At 51.2% G+C, this 21,814-nt stretch overlaps 2 protein-coding genes and 1 pseudogene across 2 annotated transcripts; 1 reads left to right on the top strand and 2 right to left on the bottom strand.

The window, feature by feature from the left end:
• Positions 1–8: 8 nt before the first annotated feature.
• Positions 9–3,801, bottom strand: LOC100900289 (uncharacterized protein K02A2.6-like; annotated as a pseudogene).
• Positions 3,802–12,093: 8,292 nt separating this feature from the next.
• LOC100897279 (sialin) lies at positions 12,094–15,637 on the bottom strand. The gene is made up of 8 exons (XM_029111051.1): positions 15,329–15,637; positions 14,555–14,794; positions 14,185–14,433; positions 13,887–14,061; positions 13,661–13,797; positions 13,301–13,441; positions 12,780–13,151; positions 12,094–12,684 (listed from the first exon to the last, which is right to left on the bottom strand). The coding sequence occupies exons 2-8, from the start codon at positions 14,714–14,716 to the stop codon at positions 12,526–12,528; spliced, it is 1,395 nt and encodes a 464-aa protein (XP_028966884.1). The 5' UTR covers positions 14,717–14,794; positions 15,329–15,637; the 3' UTR covers positions 12,094–12,525.
• Positions 15,638–17,253: 1,616 nt separating this feature from the next.
• LOC100900148 (uncharacterized) lies at positions 17,254–20,613 on the top strand. Its single transcript, XM_018638963.2, has 10 exons — positions 17,254–17,359; positions 17,559–17,963; positions 18,037–18,208; positions 18,368–18,453; positions 18,558–18,743; positions 18,868–19,109; positions 19,309–19,438; positions 19,736–19,924; positions 20,035–20,148; positions 20,234–20,613. Exons 1-10 carry the CDS (start codon positions 17,324–17,326, stop codon positions 20,255–20,257), a joined length of 1,584 nt encoding a protein of 527 aa, XP_018494479.2. The 5' UTR covers positions 17,254–17,323; the 3' UTR covers positions 20,258–20,613.
• The last annotated feature ends 1,201 nt before the right edge of the window (positions 20,614–21,814 follow it).

Here is a 21,814-nt window from a genome sequence, read left to right as displayed (position 1 = left end):
TCCTTGACCCAGACCAGATCCTGTTCCTTGAAGGTCCTCATTCTAACACCGTGGCGCTGATCGAAGTATCTCTTGTAAGAGCTCGCTTGGGCGGGTCGATCCGAACTTTCCGTGGTACCCACCTCTGGGCGTAAGAGGCTCAGCTCGGTGCGGACCGGTCTACCTAGGAAGAGCTCGGCCGGAGTCTTCCCCTGAGGGTTCGGCGTGTTCCGATACGTCTGTAGCATAATGTTCAGAGCGTCTCCACGTCCTGTTCCCCCCTTCGCAGTTTCTTGAACGTCCGCTTGAAGATATCGACGAAACGCTCCGCTTGGCCGTTCGAAGCCGGATGACAAACCGGAGCGCATAAATGACGTATTGCCCGACTCTCACAGAAACTCTCGAACGACTTCGCTTTGAATTGCGCTCCATTATCAGTGACGAGAGTGGTCGGATTCCCAAAACGAGCGCATAATGCGGTGAACTTGTCTATCGTCGACGCTGCCGTGGCAGATTTTAGCTCGAAAATCTCCGGCCACTTCGAATAAGCATCGACCACGATCAGATACATGTGGCCGTCCAAAGGACCGGCGAAGTCCGCATGCAAACGTTGCCACGGCTTCGAACACGCTTCCCAGGGATGCAGCGGTGCCTTCCGAGGGTCTCTGTTCAGCTCCGAACACGCCGAACATCCGCGCACCAGCGCCTCGACCTGTTTATCGAGCTTGGGCCAATAAACAAAACTTCTCGCGAGACGCTTCATCCTTGAAACACCAGGATGACCAAGATGTAATTGTTCAAGGACTTGAACTTGGAGTGCTTCTGGTACAACCACTCGATCCTCAAGCATGACGCAATCTTGGACAATCGACAAAGAATCTCGCCTGTTGAAGAAGAACCAGAGCGGAGTCTCTTTGTCCACTCTCGTAGGCCAGTCTTTCCGTATATTCTCCTGGACTGCCTGTAGCAATTTATCCTTCGATGTGTATTCCCGAATTTGTTTATGAGTTGTCGGAATACGTCGGATGCATTCATCGAGCACCGCACAGACCTCGGCCTCAACGCACCCGATCACGACGTCCTCTGAGACCTTGTCGTGTTGCTGCTGAGCAATCAGTCGTGAGAGACCATCTGCTTGGCCGAATTTCGTCGTCTGACGGTATTCGATTTCGAAGTCATATCCAATCAGCATCGTAGCCCAACGTTGAAGTCTGTTGGCCGAATATACTGGGACGCCGGACTTGTTGCCGAAAATTGCAAGCAATGGACGATGGTCCGTGAGTAGTAGAAATTTGCGCCCGTATATGTACTTGTGGAATTTCTTACACGCGAAAATTAACGCAAGACCTTCTTCTCCGTCTGCGAATAATTTTTTTCCGCACTGGTCAGTGAACGGCACGCGTGGAAAACTGCTTTCTCAGTGGAATCCGGGTATCGATGCGACAGCACAGCGCCGATGCCGTAGTTGCTGGCATCAGCCGCAACGATCGAGGGGTAGTCGAGGGTCGTAGTGTGTAAGGAATAGATCCGACTGTAGAAGGGTTTTCAGCTTGTCGAGGGACTTCTGGCACGCTCCCGACCATTCGAACTTAGACTCTTTCTTCAAGAGCTGATCGAGAGGGGCGCGTAATTCTCGCATGGAAGGCATGTACGCGCTGTAGTATGTTATCATGCCTAACAAGGCCCTTAGCTCACTGATGTTTGTCGGTGCCGGCATCTTGATTATTGCTTCAATCTTTTCCTTGTCCGGCTTCCTCCCGTTTTCCGTAATGCGCTGCCCTAAGAACTTGATCTCCCTTTGCAAGAAAGAGCATTTCTCGAGCCGAACCCTCAGACCATACTCCTCGATCCGTTTGAACAGTTGGTGGATGGACTCGTTGTGTTCCCTCAGGTCTTTGCCAGTTACGACAATATCATCGAGATATGCTGCCGTATTGGGAACCCCCGTGATCATCGTATCGATCATTTGTTGAAATGTTGCTGGGGCCGTCTTGACACCGAACGGGAGCCGATTGTATTGAAAGAGCCCCTTAGGCGTATTGATGCATAACATCTTCTTACAATCGTCCCTTACCTCGATCTGGAGGTAAGCTTCAGCGAGGTCCACTGTCGAGAAGTAGACACCCCCATTCAATTTCGTGAAAATGTCTTCTGCGGTTGGTAGTGGATGGTGGTGGTCTTGGAGTCTCTCATTCAGCCCCGTGCTGTAATCTGCACACAATCTTATGTCGCCAGTCTTCTTCTTGACGATGACCACTGGTGCAGCAAAATCGGAATGTGTGACCGGTGAGATCACCTCGTTGCTGACCAATCGGTCTAGTTCGGCTTCCAGCTTCGGCAGACTTGCGTAAGGAACAGGCCGACTCTTTCGGAACACTGGCGTAGCGTCTTCTTTGAGTTTGAAGAATGCCTTCATCTTTGTGCATTTTCCAAGACCAGTCGCAAAGACATCCGCGTACTCCGCCTTGAGTGACTCAGTCAGTTTTTTTTTCCTTATCTAAATCTTCGTTTTCGATAAGTTGTATTGAAAGCGACACGTCCCCCTTCAGTAATCGCCAGAGACGCTCGTTCTGTTGTAGCCATTCGCACCCAAGGAGTCTGTATGGGTGTCTGACAACGTAACAGCGTCCGTTGGCCGTCTGTTTGTCGACTGTGAATTTGCATTTGAAGTAGCCCAAGCAGTCTAGCTCGCCCTCGTTTGCGGCTTTCATGACGCGTTCGCTCGGAAACAGGCGCGGTTTCCCCAGCGACTTCCAGTCGTTCTCGCTGATGACAGTGACGTCTGCGCCCGTGTCCATCTTCATGGGCAACCTGGTGCCATTGATCACTACATCCTTCATGATCCTGCTTCCATCTGATGCCGAAGAGTGGAATCCTTGTACTTCAATTGTATGTACGTCTTTCTTCGTGCTCCCGTCCCTATTTTTGTGTTTCGGATGTTTCTTCGAACTGAAATTCTTGTTCGCAGTTGAGCTCTCTTGTCGTTTCTTGTAGCACACCGCTGCGATGTGGCCTTTTCCTTCGCAGTTCCGACAGGATTTGTCACGGAAAGGACAGGCTTCTCTGAAGTGCATCTTTCCGCATCCGCGGCAAGGACGTGATGGTTTCTCTATGTTCACCTTGTGGATCTCATGTAGACTCCCGCCAGCGATCGAACGTGAAGTGCTCTGTAGCCTTGTGAAATTTTTCACATGTTGATGAAGTTGGCTCAGTGTGGACTCTGGTTTGTCCTCGATAAATTGTAAGGCGAGTTCCCGAACGTCGTTGTGTTCGGAACCCTTGAGGCCACAGATCCACACCAAACACTTCATCTGGTCAGCCGTGATCTTCGACATATTTGATAGTTCGTGTCGTTTGTTGACTAACCCAGTATAATCGTCGAAGGTTCCTCCACTGGTATTCTCGCATTTACTTTGGAAATACTGATACCTTCGGGCGAACTCCGACCCTCGGTGTCCAAACAGTTCCTTGAGTTTTGAGATCGTGTCTGCGAAATTCAAATCGGAGTACTTTTTCGGGAGTATATGGGCGTCGTATTTCTGGAATGCGTCTTGATCCAGTTTTTGTACGTATAAACCGGACTTTCGCAGTGTCATCCAGTGCTGCTCCTTCCTTCTCGAGCACACTCTCGTAGCGGTTGAACCACAAATCGAATGTTAAACCATCTTCGGGGTCATACCGGAACTCGGGGATCTGTCTCATGAGAAGGTTCATGGTCGTCGTTTCTGGAGTAGACCGTGGGGTTTCTGATGAGTTCTTGTCCCTCCGTATCTCCTTCATCAAGCGTGACATCATCGCCTCGAAGTCTTCCTTGCTAATCATCCTCGTCGCCAGTTGTGATAACTCTCACTTCGCTAGTCGGATACAGAGCTTCGTCGTTACAGGATGGAACTGAATTGTTCCGGGCTTATTCCTAGCCCTTTTATTCGTCATCAAATGACTTGAAAGTAATGATTATTATTTGGGGAACTCCCGCGTTCCCACAAGGTTCTCAACTGATTTGAGAAGGGAACATTCCCTCGCGATCCCACATGTCAGATACAACCCACTCAAAGCTCTGTCCGTCGTTGCGCGCTCTCCTCTGATGCTCATGGGCGAGACGAAGCCGCGCGGAGCTCGACGCGTCCAACGGTTGACCGCTCGTCAATCTTGTGGAAGACGCGCCGGAGACTTTCTGGTGATTCGTTCGACCATTTTCTGATCTTAGCACGTGAATGCTCAAGTTATATCGAGATGCTCCATTCCAGTTCGAGACTTGATGAATCGTCGGCACTGACGTTCTAGATCATTGAAGGCGCTCGTTCCATTTCCCCGACGGCGCAGAAGCGTTTCTGATACTTTCTGTTAGAGCTCAGATTTGCGGTCATTATGTCGGCTGCGTGGCGTGCTCGTAGGAACAGGGATTAAGCCATCCATGTATCAACTTACGATGTACATCATCGATTCGAGCGCGATGGGATTTTTCTTGCTACCGTTTGGAGCCGAGCGACGAGTATGCAGTTTCGGTTTTGCGTCAGAAATACGCCTTTCCCGCATTCCGAGTCCCCTCCAAGGGAATCATCTGTCTTCTGTGTGCAGAAACCGAGAATGAGGCGGCGAGCACTCCTCTCACGATGGGACCGTATGGGATATCAGAATCCGGGTGTAGGGTGTCTGTGAAATCTGATGTAGAACCAGCAGAGCTGGACAGGCTAGAGAGAGCGAGAGAGAGAAGGAGGAATAGAAGCACCAAATGCACGATTGACTGACGAACTGGATGACAACAGTATGCTCAATCTTCAGAAGAGTGACGACGACGGACGACCGAACGGACTGAACAGGCGGGCAGGCAGGCAAGCGACTCCTCCCCACTCTTCACCATCAACTAGCGGCAAGTGTCAATCAAATTCGCTGGCCTGTTTGACTGGCTGCCATCTAGAGAAGCCAGTCAAACGACGACCGAGCGGACGGACGAACGAACGAGTAGTCAGTCAACGAGCCTGCACGTCCGTCGGTCCGCCCGCCCGCCAGCCTGCCTTGCTGACATCAGAACAACACTCGAACCCTAGACGACGACCTTCGTGGCGGAATGTCGAACAAGCATCGAAACTAAATTGCTATCACGTCAACTGTGGAAGCGCGGGCGGACTACGACGCGAACAAAAAAAAGGGCTGTCCGACAGTCAGCTCGACTGAATAGCTTTCTGGCAAGGAGTGACAGCGGGCATTTCAGAAGACCGCACAGACGATGACGACAGCGACGCAGCTGGATCCGACTCGGCTCCGAGCTGAAATACATTCGGGCAGAAGAGGAACTACCGTTGCGATATCCAGAAAACACTTCAGGCCCCATTTCAAGCGCAGAGATCGATCTTCAGATCCGCGCGCGAGTTCGCGGAGCATCTCCCCGGAAAGGGGAAGCACGAGCTGCTCCATGCGGGTTGACGTGATGATTCGTAGTTCGCGAGCATGAGGGTACTCTCCAAAAAAAAACAGGAGATTCTCCCTCGATCGGAGGACAGATGCCGCGGGCTGAGGACTCCTTCAGACTCTCATCTCGGCCTGCACTCGTCAGCAGTCTCTCAATGTCAGAAGCTCAAGTCGAGCCGGGAGGTGGGTGCTAGAACACGAGGTTGGAGGGGTGTCGATCAATCCAAACAGTCCGGGAAGAGGAGTCACTCGTCAGGAGACTGGAGCATTTCACCACCATATACCATGTCGAACACGGTCACTTGAGCCCTCTTTTCAATCAGGAAGGGAACTCGGAGGGGGAAAGAACTTTCGTTCCTTCATAGACTCCCAGCATGAATATACTTCTCCTGCCTCCCGAGAGAGATTCTGACCGAGCGAGGAAAATCTCCAGCCCTCTGGGCTCCGTACGCAAAGACTGCAGCTCTGAGGGGAACGCTTCGGACAGAAGGTCGCACTTTCAGTTCGTTCGGACCAGAGAGCGTGTTTTTCGTTCAGTCCGATTCAAATTGCTCATCGCGGTGCTAGCTGATCCCCTGCCGGTAATCTCTGAGTCCGAATCGGAGGACAAAGCGGGATGCCTCGGATTCGGCCGCTCACCGGCCCATCATGGGATTCCACCGAACGTGCGCAATCCCGTTTGGAAACCCAAATGACATCAAGCAAATCATCGTTGGTCGGGGGAGAGCGTGTTCATTTTTCATTGGATCATGAATATCCCTGTTTTCGTTCGCGACCGCGATGATATGAGCAGATGTCTGCGCGGAGCGAGTATGCGCCTGTCTCATCACATCCGGAGAAATGTGATGACCAGCCATCCGACCGAGTGAACGAACGAACGAGAGAGAGAGAGAGACTGAGCAGCAGAAAAAGCGAAACGACCACTAGCACTAGAGATGCTGAGTGCTATGATCCGATCAGCAAGATGTCATCATCGACAGAGTTGACAGTGAGGACCCTTGAGTGTTGTTTGCTGTCTCTTTACCTCCTCCCTTGTTCGGTCCACATGGTCTAGCTGCTTGGCGTTTGTTTCTACACCATCGGAATGGGCTGCCTGAGAACACGACTACCGACTACTAGATGGCTGATTGACTGATCTCTCCAACAAGCGCTCTTCGCTGAACTTCCGCTGTTTACGACATCGGTTTCGGAGGGCAGCTCCTCGCTATCTCCAATCGACATCTGAAACCGCAAGGAGACCGCTACGCCCCGGAGCGGGTATTCGACGGTTGAGACTCGAGAGAACCGAACTCGGATTTTTCGAGAGGACCCGGGTCCAGTGTTTTTTGTCGCGAGCGGACCGTGGAGCCATAAAACCGGAGGAGAACCTCAGTTTGACGCTCCTCGGGTTCAATTTGCAACCTTTCAAGTACAATCATGGTGCTGAACGCAACGACACGTTCGATCGCGGCCTTTTCGATCGCGAGGGCAATCGGATTTATTCGCACCTCATGAGGGAACTTCCATATGAGAGAACAAGTGTCATGACGATTCGACTTCGGTCGAGCGAGTCGACCGATCTCTGAGGAGTTCGGATGTCCTCCATTGGATCGTTGGCTGGTTTTTCCTTCGGGTTCGCATCGTATATTTCTGGCGTTCTTATTCCACGCGCTTCTTTGCGCCTTGTTGTGCTTTACGACTCCGCATTGATGCCGCTCGTCCCTGGACCGAGTTGTAATTACTAATTATGCGCGAGTCGTAAATATCCTCTCAGCTGTCATCCGAGAGCTTCTATGTCATTGACGGCGAAAGAGAAAACAGGGATATCGTAAATTTCTCAAATCGCCTCAACAACGCAGACTCGTCAGGCTAGGGCGCTAACGAATGTCGTAAGTCAGTCGTTTTTAATTCGAATCGTTCCGAGTAACCTCTGGCGAAGCGAGATCACCTTCGGATGGATAGATTTCGAATTCGATTTCGTAAGCGGCGTAAATTACGTCCGAAGGGAAGACCCGCTATCTCATTCCATGTGTATCGTTTTTCTTCGTTCATGTTGTTTATTTCCCGGGTAGAAATCACGCAGATAAGGTTGATTCGAAGCGGCGTTAAATGATCGAATGCAGGAGGAGGTGCTTCTACGCGCTGGAAGTTATTATCTATCCGTCGATCCTGTACAACGACGGGTATTCTTTTTTTCCTCTGATATCCAACCTTATCCGAATGTTGCGAGAATCTAATCTTCCGTCGCCAATATTTCCGATGCCCAGGATTTCCTAGCCGCCGATCTTTCAACTCTCTATCCTGATCACGAGGACCCGCTTCCTGTGTCTCGGCGTTTACTCAAAGGCCGAAATATCCGATGAGATCTACGGCATCATATCTCGGACGATTCGAATGAGAAGGATGATACGCGATTCGTAGAGGTAGACACAAGACTTTCTGGATTTTGTCATCCTTATGAGCAGCGGAACGTTTTCCTCCCCGAGCGCACCAATCTTTACAAATAAGAGTGAGGAGCTAACGGTCGGTCTGGTTTCCGTAGCTGAATCTCATACTCGGAGGTGAATTCGAGAAATTCGGTTTCTAACCTCGGTCTCCAGTCGACCGATCCGTTTGTGACGATCCAGCTCTTAGCCCTGATTTTGCCCGGGGTAGACCATACCTCGTGCTATTCGAGCGATTGACCGAGCTTCCCAGGGTGTGTGGATCACATCGGGAATCGTCGTCATGTGTGGGAGCGACCGCGCGAAACCCTTCGACCCCGCTCCGGCATGGACGATTCATTGTTTTCCCAAATTGGAAGCACGCTGGGGAAGAAGGAGGCGGCTGAGGTGGTACGTGACTGAATTCCATACGACCAACCGCATGCAGAAGATCATTAGGCTTCTGCGAGCGACTCAGGACACGCGGCCGGGATGTCGTGCGCCCGGTACCATCCATCATGTCATATCGACAGCCTATACATAGAAGGAACTCCTCACGGTGAAGAAGCTGCAACGGCAGCATCGGCAGCTATCGCCGCCTTAGTCTCGTACCAAGATTTAGGATTCTCAGCTCGCTGCTTTCGGAAAATTCGGGTGAGGATCGCTTGCCGCATTCGTTCCCACCTCATCGGACTCATCCGACTAGTGAGGGACAGGCTTCATTTTGGGAGCGGCCAGGAGCCCTGAATGAATGAGCTCGTTTAGATAAGGAATTCAAAATTCATTCACGGGCTCGTAAACGCCTAGTTGCGGAAAACAACCGGTCCGCTCACAGCGAAGGCTTTTGCTGTTGGACAAGGAAAGGAAACAACGAGATAAAGCACAGATAAGCGAAGGTAGGAGTCAGCGAAACAAAGAAAGAGAGTCCCGTCAGAAAGAGAATTACTCCAACAACGGCAATCTACCGCTTGTAGAGAGGCACAACTAGCCGCCCACTGACGATCGTGTCATCCGGTCTGAGCGAGTCGGCGTGATCTCTCTCTAATTGCAGCGGGGGGAGTTTTCGGCGCTCAGTAGATTCCTGTGAAAGCTTGCACGGTGTCATTCGAAACTTTAGAAGGAAAATGATCCCGGCAGCCCATGAACAGCAGGCTGGAAGCGGCGACACCCATAGAGGAGCACAGGGCCACGAGTCGGACAATTTGAATTATTGAACAGCTCGTGGATTACGTGGACGAGATGCTGGATAGATATTTCGTGAGTCGGGGGACTCTGTCGAGGAACTGACGTGCTGATAAGAGGCGGAAGCTCTCACAGTTCGATTTTCTCCCGATATTCCGGCGAACGTAGAGTTCATGGCATGGATCCGAGGACTTAGTTCGGAGATCCGGAGCGGAAATCGAGCAGTCGACGGCAAGAATCCCAGATTGAGAGTTGCCTTGTTTACGCAGAGTTTATGGCTTTGCGACCCGATTCGAAGTGGATGAATTTCCTGGCTGATCAGAGGATCGATCTATCGATCGATTCGAGGGACAGGCGATCGACAATCGCCGTGAGGGCGTGTCGGATATTTTTCTTCGGAAACAATCGACCAACCGGGTTCGACTGCGGGAGATTTATTGTATTACAGCCTCAGCTAGCCAAAGACATCACCACAGATTCCTCTGGCTAACACGAGCGGACTTCATCTGACGGAGTTGAGTTGTAAATTATGCCGCAGACTCAAAAAAAACGATGCGGCCGCCGCCGCGCGCCGCCGCCGACGACGAGGGAATATTGAACGCAGAAGAATGAAAGGCGTGCATGAGATCGTGTTTGTGTGAGCGAATGTATGTTGATGGTAAGTGGTCGTCGTCGTGGTATGTACACAGCAGCGACATTTATGACCCGTCGTTCGGTCGCATATATAATGCTCATGGCGTCTCATGTGCCACGCTCAACACTCCCGACAGATGGCTTTCGAAGCATGGGCATTTCTCCAATTTAAACCCTTAACAATTCTGCTCTAGCATCGTAAATAACACAGCCGAGCAGGGACTTCGAAAAGTAGATTGATAGACGAAGTGTACGCCAGGGAGCGAGTGAGCGGCTAGAAGTTATCGCGCATTGTGAAGAAGCATGGTGTGACTTCACGGTGACAAATGACCTCGGGTCTCACGGAAGGCTCTCACAAGTAAACCTTCACTTTTGGTGAGTCGCAAAGCTGATCCAGACTATGTCCATCGGATTCCTCGTCGAAAATTAGGAAAAAAAACGGAGTCTTAGCTGCTGACCGCCACAGGGGCCGGAGCGGCAAACAGGAGAAATCTCCAATTTCAATATGGGACTATATGGGGCAAGTCTCTCAATTCAAGCCGATAACATCCCAGAAGGGATTTTCTGCATGCATTTCGATCACGCGAGCTGGAAAAGGACAGGGAGACCCACAAATAAAGATATTCGGCGATCCATCGCCTAAATTTTTCTTCGATGATGACATTGATTTTTGCTGGGTCTCAAGTCTCTCCGCTGCAGTCGATGTGTAAATCATCGGCGAATGCGTGACGGAAGCATATACTACGCTCACAGTGGGCACACCTGATGAGGGCCCCTGTGGCGGTCAGCAGCTAAGACTCCGTTTTTTTCCTAATTTTCGACGAGGAATCCGATGGACATAGTCTGGATCAGCTTTGCGATTCACCAAAAGTGAAGGTTTACTTGTCAGACGAAGAAGAGGAAGTTCTTGGGGCAATAGCTGTTATCGACGCGTTTGGATGCGAAATTTCTCCTTAACCGCGGAGCGATGATCATCAGATGTGGGATGCTGAATCGCGAGAGATCTCGAGTGATCTCGAGTGGAAGTGGGGAAAGCCTTATCCGAACCTCACTCCCGGCAGCGGGTCATCCTTAAGGGGAATTCATCGACTCTGCCGAATATTCCGGATTGTCGATGACTTCCGGAATGCTGCGATCTCGCGTCAAGCGAGTCGAGTGCATTCTCGATCGTTTGAGCGTCTGACTCACAAAGCGGCTGAGTGATGGTCGCTCGGCTGCCTGTCTGGTCATCAGGATGGATTGTTCGCCGTTTTAGAGAGACGGGTGCGGGTCTACACAGCGTGACTCCACTCAGTCAAGCTCGACGAGCAGCCTGCGTGCCAGGTAGATCATCGCCCGGAGCAAGGGAGTCCTTCAGGAACAGAGGCGAGGAGCCGCCACGTGCCGATATGTCAGATCACATCTTGAACGACAGCGGACTTGACAGTCAGGACATCGAGGATCCAATTTGCGTGCGCTACTCAAATCTCCTACAGTGTTGTATTTGGTTTCGGCGTACTCATGTCTAAACGAAGCCTCTCTCCTGCCACCGATGGATCGCTCTCGGGGGAATTACTCCGATCCATGATGTCCGACAGACTTTTTCTTGATCATTTTCTCTCGTCGTCCCAGATTCAACCTCTCAATAGTTTGAAGAGTGGGATGGAGTTCCCTTAGACAGAATTCTTCGGACTCCACCGTGAGAAACACTGTGGCTCAGGCCAAAGAACTCGAGAAGAACTTCGTAGCCCGAAGTACCCTTCTCGGATTCCCTTCGATTATTCCTCTGTTTGGATGCCGTCGATCCCGACCGTCGCGTCGATTCATGCCACCGGTACTCTCGGAATCATGTTCCAATTGGGAGGGTGGCTCACAGGCTGAGTGAAGCAGCGATCATAGTTCGAGACCCGGGAACGCTTGTGATTCCTCGAGCACTAGAGCCGCCCGTCGAGGCTCTGATTTCGTCTTCAATGAAGCTGGAAATCATTCGGAGACGTGACCGCGAATAGATGTCATTTATTGGACCGTCTTCCCTCGAAGCGTATCCCGCGGACTGGGCAGATTTGGTTACCGCTGATATCCGGGGAGGCTTCTGAAGTTGTAAGTGACACTCTCAAGGACCCGATAGATTGATTCGCTGCGCGCAGCCCGAAATCCATCCCGTATACCGCACTTATTCTTATTGAATGGCATGCCGTTCAATTTTTCGATACCCGCACGGGGCGTTGGTTTATTGGAGTACACTGTACTATTGAAGGATGCCGCTCTATTTTCCAAACTTTCGTAAGAGCGCCGATCTATTAGAGCATGCCAGTGGGTGGGGCATGCCGTTCCTTAAGGATAAATACGGCAAAAGCCGCATCGACGGGTTTTCCTGAACCGAACGGATCTTACATCGAGAGAAATTCACTTACCGGGCCGAGGGCCACAAGAGTCTCCCGGGAGCGGGCACTCTGATTGAGGATTCTAGTCATCAGAGAGTCAAGCAAAAATCCACCACGGTCGGAAGTCAATCTTAATTTATTCCATTACTCGTAAGCAAACTTCAGCTCGAAATGTCCTACGGAAATACGGTTCGAAAATATGCGGTCGCTATGTGGTAACAGTCTACCTCGGGAAACTCCGATAATCTCAGAGTTCTTCTTCCTATCAAGAACCATGACCTCCCCGATTCGGATTCAAACTATCACAAGATGATGGAGCCCATCGATCTCTTTCGAAGAAAATTCGTCGTTCGGACACGGACTCCGTGCTCAATCCAGAGTGTCCTGGATTGACCCGAATTCAAGTCGGCTGAGGTTCTGGAAGGCATGGATATTGACTGGACTATATACATCCCCGGAGGATTCCACCAGCCGAGGAAATTCGAGCGATCCTTGGGTGGCGTCACGCTCTTGAAGGTTTTTTACACGTTCCGGGAGTATGCGCCGTTCACCGAGCGCTAGAGTGGATCAACAAGTGCCTGCTCGTCGTCGGTTTCATCGATCGCGGCCGACCAGTCCTGAGCTTCAGCACTTCCGAAGAACAAGAAAACGACAGCTCCAACAACATTCATGATCGATCCCACAATGAAGATGATGCGCCAATGTTTGATATCCTCCTGAAAGTTCGGAATCGGAGTCACGTCCCGCCGCAACATTCCATAAACATTGAAGCTCGCGCGCCATGATGAATAAAAAGCTGCGTCATCCTTACCGTTTCATCAATGTACCAACCCACGACGATGGGCACGAGCACGAGAGCGAGATTCGCGAAGACATTCAGCAGAGCACTCACTGCGCCGGCGTACTCAGCTGCGAGATCCATTGGCAACGCCATGTCTGAACCGCCGTACGTACCCCAGACGATACAGGTTGCGATTAAGATTATCACAACGAGCTTGAGGTCCTGCCCGACTTCCGTCATCAGCAGATTCAGAGCCGCAGGCCCGATCGTTGCTAGAGTAGCAAAGGTTTTCCGGACGCCGTTGATCGAACATTCCGCTTGCAGGAGTCGATCCGCTAAGGCCGATGAAGTGAGCGCCACGATCGTCGTTGACACGTTCGAGATCCCATTCACCCAGCCGATCTACGAGAATCGAGGAATCAAAAATGTTATGAATCTGACGCCTGACGACCAATCCGAGGGCTTAATCATTATGTTGTACATATATCAGGAAAGCGTCCATGAACGAATTTGATCCTACGAGTGTAGGGAAATCCGAGAAAAGCGCTTACGTCCGAGAGGCTGAGGCTGAACATATGAGCGAGGAACGAAGGTATGTAAGTGAAATATATCGCGTAAAATATATTGACGCAAAATGTCCGAAAGCATAGGACGATGACGGGACCAGAACGAATGATTTTCGACCATGGAATCTGGAAGTAAGCATTTGAATCAATCTCTGACCATTCCATTGCTCCATTGGTCCATTGCTCCACCGAGCTGAGGTCAGGGAAATCCTCACGCGGAGGATTCCTGACCCGCGTGAGTCGAAGCCTCCGGGGACGAGATAATCATACGATGAATGAAATTCACAAATTCGTCCCAAGCTCCCAATTCCGAAGTGAACGTTTCCTCGGTCCGCCTGAACTCACGTGTCGATTCCTTTCGAAATTTCCCTCTCGTTCCTCGAGAATTTTCATTTTCTCTTCTTCGGATATCCACCAGTGCTTCTCCGGAGAGCTTGCCACAACGAAATACCACAACAGAGACCAAATCACGCCAACGGCGCCTGAAATGCAGGGAAGTGAGAATGCAATGTCGCCCTCGAATTGAGAACGAGCTCTGTTGATCGCATTTCCTATTTTAGCAAAAACTCACCGGTACAATAAAAAACATACTCCCAACCCAACTTGTCACAAATTATTCCTGCTAGAATGTTGGCTACGATCGGACCGATGCTCCAGCCTGAGCACGCGAATGTGATCATGAGGGTCCGCTCCTGTATCGGGCTCCAGCGACAAATTAGGGCATTTGCGCCCGGGAGGATGACACCCTGGAAGATCCGACGCGGCTCATTTCCCAGAATTTGGGTGGTGTGTTCCTTGGGGTCAAGTCGAATTAGGCGATTCAATAATTTCACTCGATTCGAAATATCTCCGTATGTGGAAGCACCCACCGCGGCAACACCGCTGAGGACCCGGGACGCTATGAACGCGTACGGGCTCCATTTGGCGATGAAAGGTGCGCACAAGCTAATGAGTGACATGAAGAAAACACCGTATCCCAGCACCCATTTGAGGGAAAATGATTCCGCCAAATGTCCCGCAGGCATCAAAGACAGCAGAATTCCAATATAGACCGAGTTCAGGATCCATCCTTGCAGGGTTGCATCCCAAGACAGGCGGCCCGGATGCTCGATCTGAAACTTTTAGTGAAGGGGATCAAGATCCATTGTGGTCGGATCTTTTATCCCTGATATTGATATTCGTTGCAGCGGATCATGTAGGATTCCTGAATAGAGCGTGGGTTTTTGCGCGTTTAATTACATTTTCGGCCAGGTGCCGCAGCATAGGATCATGGTGAGTGATATTCGTCTGGTTGACCATGGCAATGATTGTGATACTCATGGACGATCGGGAGGCGGAATCCAAGGCGAATGCTACACAAACCATGACCACGATTAAGTAGCGAATCGCGAAAGTCGCCATCGCGTCTCCAATGTGAGCGTCCTTCTACAATGAAATTAGATTCTCCCGCCCCCTCGGAGCCACGTGGGAAGTCCCAACCTGGAATGAAGGAATATTTTGAGACTTCCGAATATTGTTCTGTACCGAGCGGATGCCCAGCAGTACGTGGACCCATAGAACACTACGAATAATTCCCGATTCTGAAACAGGTTCGATCTATTCCCAAGAAGTTATGATGCTTCGGTTCCCTGAATCGACCCCGACTTTGAGGGCAGAGTCTAGACTAACTAAGAGCCGGAGACATCGCTCCCCATGACGGCGGGCTAGTTCTGAGTTCAAAGCTCGTAGCGCGATTTGAACTGCGGGACGAGCTGCTCGATTTTTCGGCTTCCGGGGCGCTCAGGATAAACTTCTGGGATTAAGATCTACAAGCTGGCTTATGCAATGAAAGCAGCGCTGCCTTGGACCTCACACCATATGACTCACTCGAGCGTCCTGCTCTGTCTGAGCCTCCGGAGAAACTTTCTCGGGACTGGTCGTTGGGTCTTCGGACAGACATCACAGTGTGGAAAAGATCTGTGTGACAAATCAGGAGCTCTGACTCCGTAAAGCTTCTACGTGACTGGAACTCACCCCATCAAATTACGTCACGAATCAATCTGCATTGCGATGCGCACGGGAATTCAAGCCGAGTTCGCAGCTGGCGCTAAGTGACAGGGGTGAACGGAGCGCCCTCTCGTGCCAGGCCACAAGTAGAGGCTGACAACTAGCGACGATGCGGAGCACAGCCCGGAATCTTCGCCGCCGCTGGGAATGCGCGATTAGATTGTCGTCACTCCGCCGCGCGTGAGAAATACGGCTACTCAAGGAAAAAGCGTACGGTGGAAACTACGGGACTTCATCATGCTCGATGCACACTCGCCTAGCCCGACGGCGATTCTCTCGGGAGATTCGCGCAGTCCGACTCTCTCCGACGATTAAAGAAAATTCCGTTGTTTAGCCTCTCCCTGAGCGGGACCTATTCCTTCCTTAGGATGTCGCCGTCTGAGATTCCGTCCGAGGGAATCGAGCCTGTTCAATCCGGCCTGTCCGGCTTACCAATGAGGGACCGAAACATGGAATGCGGGCTATTTTGGGAGTTTCTCCCGCGAAACCTCTCACTGCTCTCGTTGGAAGCGTCCCGTTCAATCGCGACTCAGGGAATGGCGATTTGTTTTTATTATTCGGGGCTATCCCGCTCAATTCTGACTTCGATCCCGGGACCCGTTGTCCCGGTTCCGATCTGATTCATTGTGCTCACGATCGCTATCGGGTCTCGGTGCCATATTTTGAGGATACCTCATGCCCTCCATGAGCCTCTCCCCCGACCCACGTGCGCGGGCGATCAACTCCACAGTCGTTTCGACCTCAGAGGTGGCTCGCCGACCTTCGTGGGCATCTCAGAGACCATTTCTCAGGCTTCTCGACGCAGTCCTCAACACTTGACCATCAGCGAGAGCTGAGTAGACTCCCGCATCAGCTTCTCGCTTCAGATCTGGGAGGATAATTCAAAAAATCTCTACGCCGGTCATCGTCATCGCGCACGGACCCTCCCAGAAGCGATTTGCGATAATTCCCGCGCCGAAAGAATCTTCTCTTCTCGCAAGCCCGTCGTGGTTTCCGAAGCGCCAGTATGAGAATCGAGAATTTCACTCGCAAGCCGAGCTCAACTTTTGACGTAATGGCGGATTATGATTCTTCCTCGGTAGCGTTGCGGATTTTGCGATGACAGACGGGGACATCTCTGGTCCTGTTGGCTTCCAGTCCAGTTCGAGCCTTCAAGCTGCAACCGCCGGCATTTCAGAGAATGGCTAAATGGCATCTCAGAGACCGGCCGAGAAAGTGGAGTAAAGGGTGATCCGCGCCTCCAGGTACGCCACTGCTCGAGGGCTCCAATATTGAGAGTGTTCTTCGTGACTCCAGCCTCGGTGTGACGTCGCTTCCTGAGTTCCCGTGCTGCCTCTCGAAAAAATTCTCCACCAGATCTGGATCGACGCCCTCATGGCCTTGGAAGAATCTTACAACGAGCGGTCGTTCCTCTTTCTCAGAATTCCGAGCAATGTTCCAGCGGGTTATTCCGGCTTTTGAATCGGAGAACCGAACTGTGGCTCCGACGAATAAGTCATGTTCCGCGAATTAGTCTAGAATCGATCCGAGCATCTGGTCTAGTTGGAGAACCGGAGAAAAATCGCGATATCGGGTACGTTTCCCTAGTGAATTCCGAAATGCAGAACGCTCGTCTGTGGAAATCTATCTCGAGCGCCGATTAACAGCGTGCTCCTGTCGTGGCGCGGACTCAGAGGGTATCCGAGGAGTAGTGGTAGTGGGGTTTCATCCGAGAAGCAGTCGGCTCAGAGAATTCGGATGCTCCAATATTCTCGACGGAAAAGTCTCGGTCGTCAACTTCCGGTCATCAGTGATCCCGCTCTCGCTAGAAAACCCATTTAATCTTCGACGCGGACATTCCCAACAGGGATAAAAATTATCAGAGTGTTTTGAGGGGTGTCAACTTGTTTCGAACGTCTGCAACAGCTGTCAGTTGCACGATCCCGAGCAGTAATTTTCCGAGTCAGTGCTCTTCCAAATCCAATGGGGAGATCCAAGAAGCTCCGATCGCTGGGCAAGGTGTGAACTTGAAAAATGCCCCTCTGGCGATTTGAGTATCCAGTGATGGCAGATAGTCATGGAGTCGTCTCATCGAGCGACTGTGGACCGAAGCGCAAACATCGAGGTGCTCTCGATATACCTTGAGTCGCCCGAGGAGTCCGAAACTGTGTCAGAGCAGCTTCGGTGACGGCTAATCAGACGTTTCTCCCACCTGCAGGGCATCCGGCGCAGAGTCAGATCGGCGATGTTTGGAGGCTTCGCCGAGGCGCTTGCCTACCACACACCTCCGAGCACTGAGCTGCATTCCTCCACTCTCGACCTCAAGTCACTACAGGGGACTCTCTTCTCCGCAAACCACGCTGCACTCAAAGATGTTCGGGAAGACTTCATTCTTATCGCGGAATGCAACGAACAGCATGGGCCTACACCCTTGGTCATCATACCGAATACGGTGATGGTTCACTCCGAAGAGATTTCAACTCTTGCGATTTCATTATTGTCTGTGGACTATCAGCATGTGGCGTCAGGGAGTTTCCCTCGCGCTGACACCCAGATCCTGCTGCCAGAAATACGGGAAAATCTCCACGTACTCGTAAACTATACGGTGCTCTTGGACGCGAAGGTGAGGATCCGGGTCGAAACAAGCGTTCCCGTCAGCTCGGGGGTCCTTCTAAATCGGACGTTTCGATTTTCAGGCTCGCGGTTTTGTGCGGCCGCTGTGTGTGGCGTACGTCTCTCATAATAAGCACAAGTTACTCAAGGCCATCGGGAAAGTTCGCAGCGCTCTTCTCGATGTCTGTAATCTCATTAAAACACAGAATCTCCCTCACTTCATCAAAGGATTGAAGAACGGTGTCACCAACAGTCGTTAGTATCGTCCCCTCTCGGGACTCAGGGGGTCTGAATGCTTGCAAATGATGGATGGGACCTGGGATCGTTTCCCGATCAAAGACTCCACCGAAGGGTTTTGAGTGATTGTCGGACACCTGGGGCTGATATCGAATCGAAGCATATTCTTCCCCGCAGAACTGGAGGGACCTGCTCTTGTAAAATACGAAACGACTGTCGCCAACTCTCTCAAAGAAGCAGAGAATGCAAAACTAGTGAGCCAGGTGAGTGTCATTGACCGATAAGCCCGTTCGAGAGCATAGTTCGTGAGGGTCCAGGAAGGGGTCTGGCCAAGTACGTGGACGTAACGCTACCTCGCAACCTACAGGAAAAATCAGAAATGTTCGAAGAATCACTGAAAGCGCTCCGTGAGAAGCTCGGGGTTGAGCCCGTCGGAGCCCCATCAACGGGACTCTGTCCTTTGGCTCACATCGCGCCCCTAGGTTTCGCGCTGGCGGTAAAATGGATGCTCGAATTACTCTGCAAAATGCACAAATATGTCCCAAGCGACGAGGTGAGTCCTTACCATCTATGCTGACCCTGAGTACTTTGGATGGGTAGCGGGCAGTCGACGCTTGTCGTCGCATTTGAGAGTAAATTTGTTCCGAGAGATTCGACAGGAGAAACTCTCTTCTCAGGTGAAATTGCCTTCGGTGATCTACGGAGCATGTCCGTCGAATGAGGACTGCCGAAATTTCGAGATTTACGAAGGAATGTTCGACATTCTATCGGATCTCAGCCTCAAAGTCACCAAAAAAGGTGACTTGGAATACACCGGTGGCGAAGTATACTGCTATATGCACCTGAATACTCTCTACACATTGCCGTCTTACGTCGTTCCTTCGGCGATCCTCTTCGATGCGTACAAAGTCATCAACAGGTGAGGATGGAACCTCGATTACGTCATGTTCTCCCTTCGGATCTTGGGAGACCGAGCCGAATCGTCTTTTCCCCCTCCCCCATAATCCTCGATTCGTTGTATCGATCGAGCCCGGATCCCATGAATAATCAGTTTCCGATGAAGAATCATCAGACGGATGGAGTCTTGGAGCAGATCTAATCGCAAGCTTCTCTCGTAGATTGGACACGTCGACCCTGCACAATATTTTCTATTCTCTCTGCGTGAGACGGCCTCTAGTTCTGTACCCCGGTGAGAAAGCGGTGAATTTCGCCCGATTTCTCGCTCTGTTCGTACCCCGGCGAGTGGAGGTGAGTGGCTTCCGCAGTCGGACCGAAGTCCTCGGCCGGGATCCGTCCTCGTCCTACTCGACCACATATCCATTCTGAGATCACTCTCAATTATAAGAGTTCCTAGATCTCGAACATTTCATATTTATCGACCACCACATCCACATGAGAGAAGGGGAACCGCCTCTCATGATTTCCCCCAGCCGTCACAGGGCAGGGGGACTTGGAAATGAAGATACTGCAATCGAGAGGCGTGGAACTCAAAAACGTCTGAAGGGGAACCCTACTCTGATTGTATGATTTGCTATATATTTCCAGGAGAACGTGAAGCTTTACGTTGATGAACCATCGATCGGAGCAGACTGTGCTCTTGCGGCATTCCGGGAGGGGGTGGATCCAAACCTGTATAAAAAGAAATGTTCGGTGCTTTGCGTCGAAACTTTTGACTTTCTCGGAACCAAGTACAACGGACATCTGCTCAGCTCGCTATGGCGCAGAATTCAGATGGTGGGTTGAGTTTATCCAGCGACGGCTTCGATTTCCTCGGACTAATTACAACCCTGACTTTCCCGAAACGTAAACCCTGCTCTTATGCCAATCTCTCGTTTCCTCCGTAGGTTCGAGAACAACCGCAGATGCTCACTGCTCTCATTGCTTCGTTCCTGTGCGAGCTCGAACTCCATTCTTTGTCGACAAGACCTCTCTCCACTTGCGACGCCAGCATCTTGAAGGTAGGCTCCCGCCACCTGGACCCTATCTCAAGGTACTGATTTCCGGGTATGGCTCTGAGGCATTTATTTTTTTCTGTCATTTCAGAACTACGATAGGCTTTTCCAGTGATACGCTACCGAAGATCACGGTGTCCGATGAGGCTCTCGGCTCCCGGACTTCCGGCGGCGACGGCTACCGCTGAAACCGTTGTGCGACACGTCGCTCCCCGTCTTACAGTGATGGCTTTACAGAATTCTGGGCGTGGTTTCGAGCTCAGATGTGAATACAGCCAAGCGGCGACATCCTTCTTGTTCACGGAGCGTCTGATCGTTAATACGGCCTCCACCACGCACCAAGAATCCATCGGGGAACCTTGCTCCGCGAAGCTCCACGGCGCCTTCCCGAGAAGATCTCCACCCTCTGCGAATCGATCATTATCGATCATTCGGAAACATGTTAGATTTGGTCGGAATTTAATTTCTGCGAGTTGTTGATGATCGGCCCAAGAGAGCTCGACTCCACGGATCGGCTGTCGATTCGATAAGCGGTGGCACGTAATTCAACCACGGCAGAGAGAAATCTGCGTGATGATTCTTCTCAAAGTAGGAAAATAAAGGCAAGAATTGTTCGTGAGATACTTGCGATCTCCGATGTCCCTCACCGAAGCTGATCTTTCGATTCTTTCACAAACAGATGGCAAGGGCTTACATAATCTGATGTTGACTGCGAAAGATATCTCCTCCGTGGAAGATTATGTCTACTGTCTGAAGACGATAGCAGGATCCCTCACAACGGGAGACGTGGACCAGATCGACAAGATAAACAATCGCTCCGTGCAAAGTCGCCCCGGGCACTGAGCTTCTAGAGGCATTACAATCATCGATGGTCTCATGTAATGCACCACATATCACCACCCTCTGTGTGAACAACGCTTGAGATTGGATACGTTCATTCTGGATTTCGCCTTGGAGTGGCGCGATAGTTGAAGCTTTTCCGTACTGCATATTCGAAATGAAGCGACTTACATGTCAAGAATTCCGAAGGGACCAGAGGATATCGTTTGAAGAGGATACATTCCAGCTCTCTTCCGTTCGTCAGACTCAGGCTGTGAGTCAAGCGCCCGGAGCATTCCGCATACAAACCAATCTCATTTCGGCACCGATGCAATCGATTCGATGAATGTGTTTATCAACAGCGTTGATCAACCGAACCCATTGAAAGCCGGCATTGAACGCGACGCGCGAACGCGTTTCCGAAACCTCGATTTTCCTATAATTTTGAACACGAAGTGACGGTCGATGGCGGTAGTTAGCATTGGACGCGATCAACGCCACACACACGAGGTCTAAAGTGCGTGCGATGGCGATGTCGTTCAAATGGTCTGACAGTCCCATGTTTCCTGTCCTGGGAGGCCATCGGAGCTACAAGTGTCTGTGGAATCCTGGCAGTCCGGAGTACAGAATGGCAAATCTACGCGAGAAGGCTTCGACGTGCATGATCATCGATCTGGACATCTTCAAGTTCACCGCCGCCGATATCGAACAGAAGAAGAAGTCCATCCGGAAGAAGTATGCAGCCAAGCAAGCGATGGTCGTCGATTTTGAAGCTGGGTATTATAGTATTCATTGTCGCATCTATGCGTGCTCAGATCATACTCGACTGCCTGCGAACGGTATGGGTCGTAGC

The sequence above is a fragment of the Galendromus occidentalis genome, unplaced genomic scaffold, assembly GCF_000255335.2.
Source record: "Galendromus occidentalis unplaced genomic scaffold, Mocc_1.1 scf7180000075554, whole genome shotgun sequence".
Classification (NCBI taxonomy): Eukaryota; Metazoa; Arthropoda; class Arachnida; order Mesostigmata; family Phytoseiidae; genus Galendromus; species Galendromus occidentalis.
Note: the sequence above shows the minus strand (reverse complement) of the source record. Positions and strands in the feature narration are given on the sequence as shown.

Coding starts and splice junctions, on each gene's coding strand:
- LOC100897279 (XM_029111051.1), bottom strand. CDS start 14,716: ATGGCGACTTTCGCGATTCGCTACTTAATCGTGGTCATGGTTTGTGTA. Junction 14,434..14,554: donor TGCGGCACCTGGCCGAAAAT/GTAATTAAACGC, acceptor CTTCACTAAAAG/TTTCAGATCGAGCATCCGGG. Junction 14,062..14,184: donor TCCTCAGCGGTGTTGCCGCG/GTGGGTGCTTCC, acceptor CGGATCTTCCAG/GGTGTCATCCTCCCGGGCGC.
- LOC100900148 (XM_018638963.2), top strand. CDS start 17,324: ATGGGGAGATCCAAGAAGCTCCGATCGCTGGGCAAG. Junction 17,360..17,558: donor AGCTCCGATCGCTGGGCAAG/GTGTGAACTTGA, acceptor TCCCACCTGCAG/GGCATCCGGCGCAGAGTCAG. Junction 19,439..19,735: donor TCGTACCCCGGCGAGTGGAG/GTGAGTGGCTTC, acceptor ATATATTTCCAG/GAGAACGTGAAGCTTTACGT.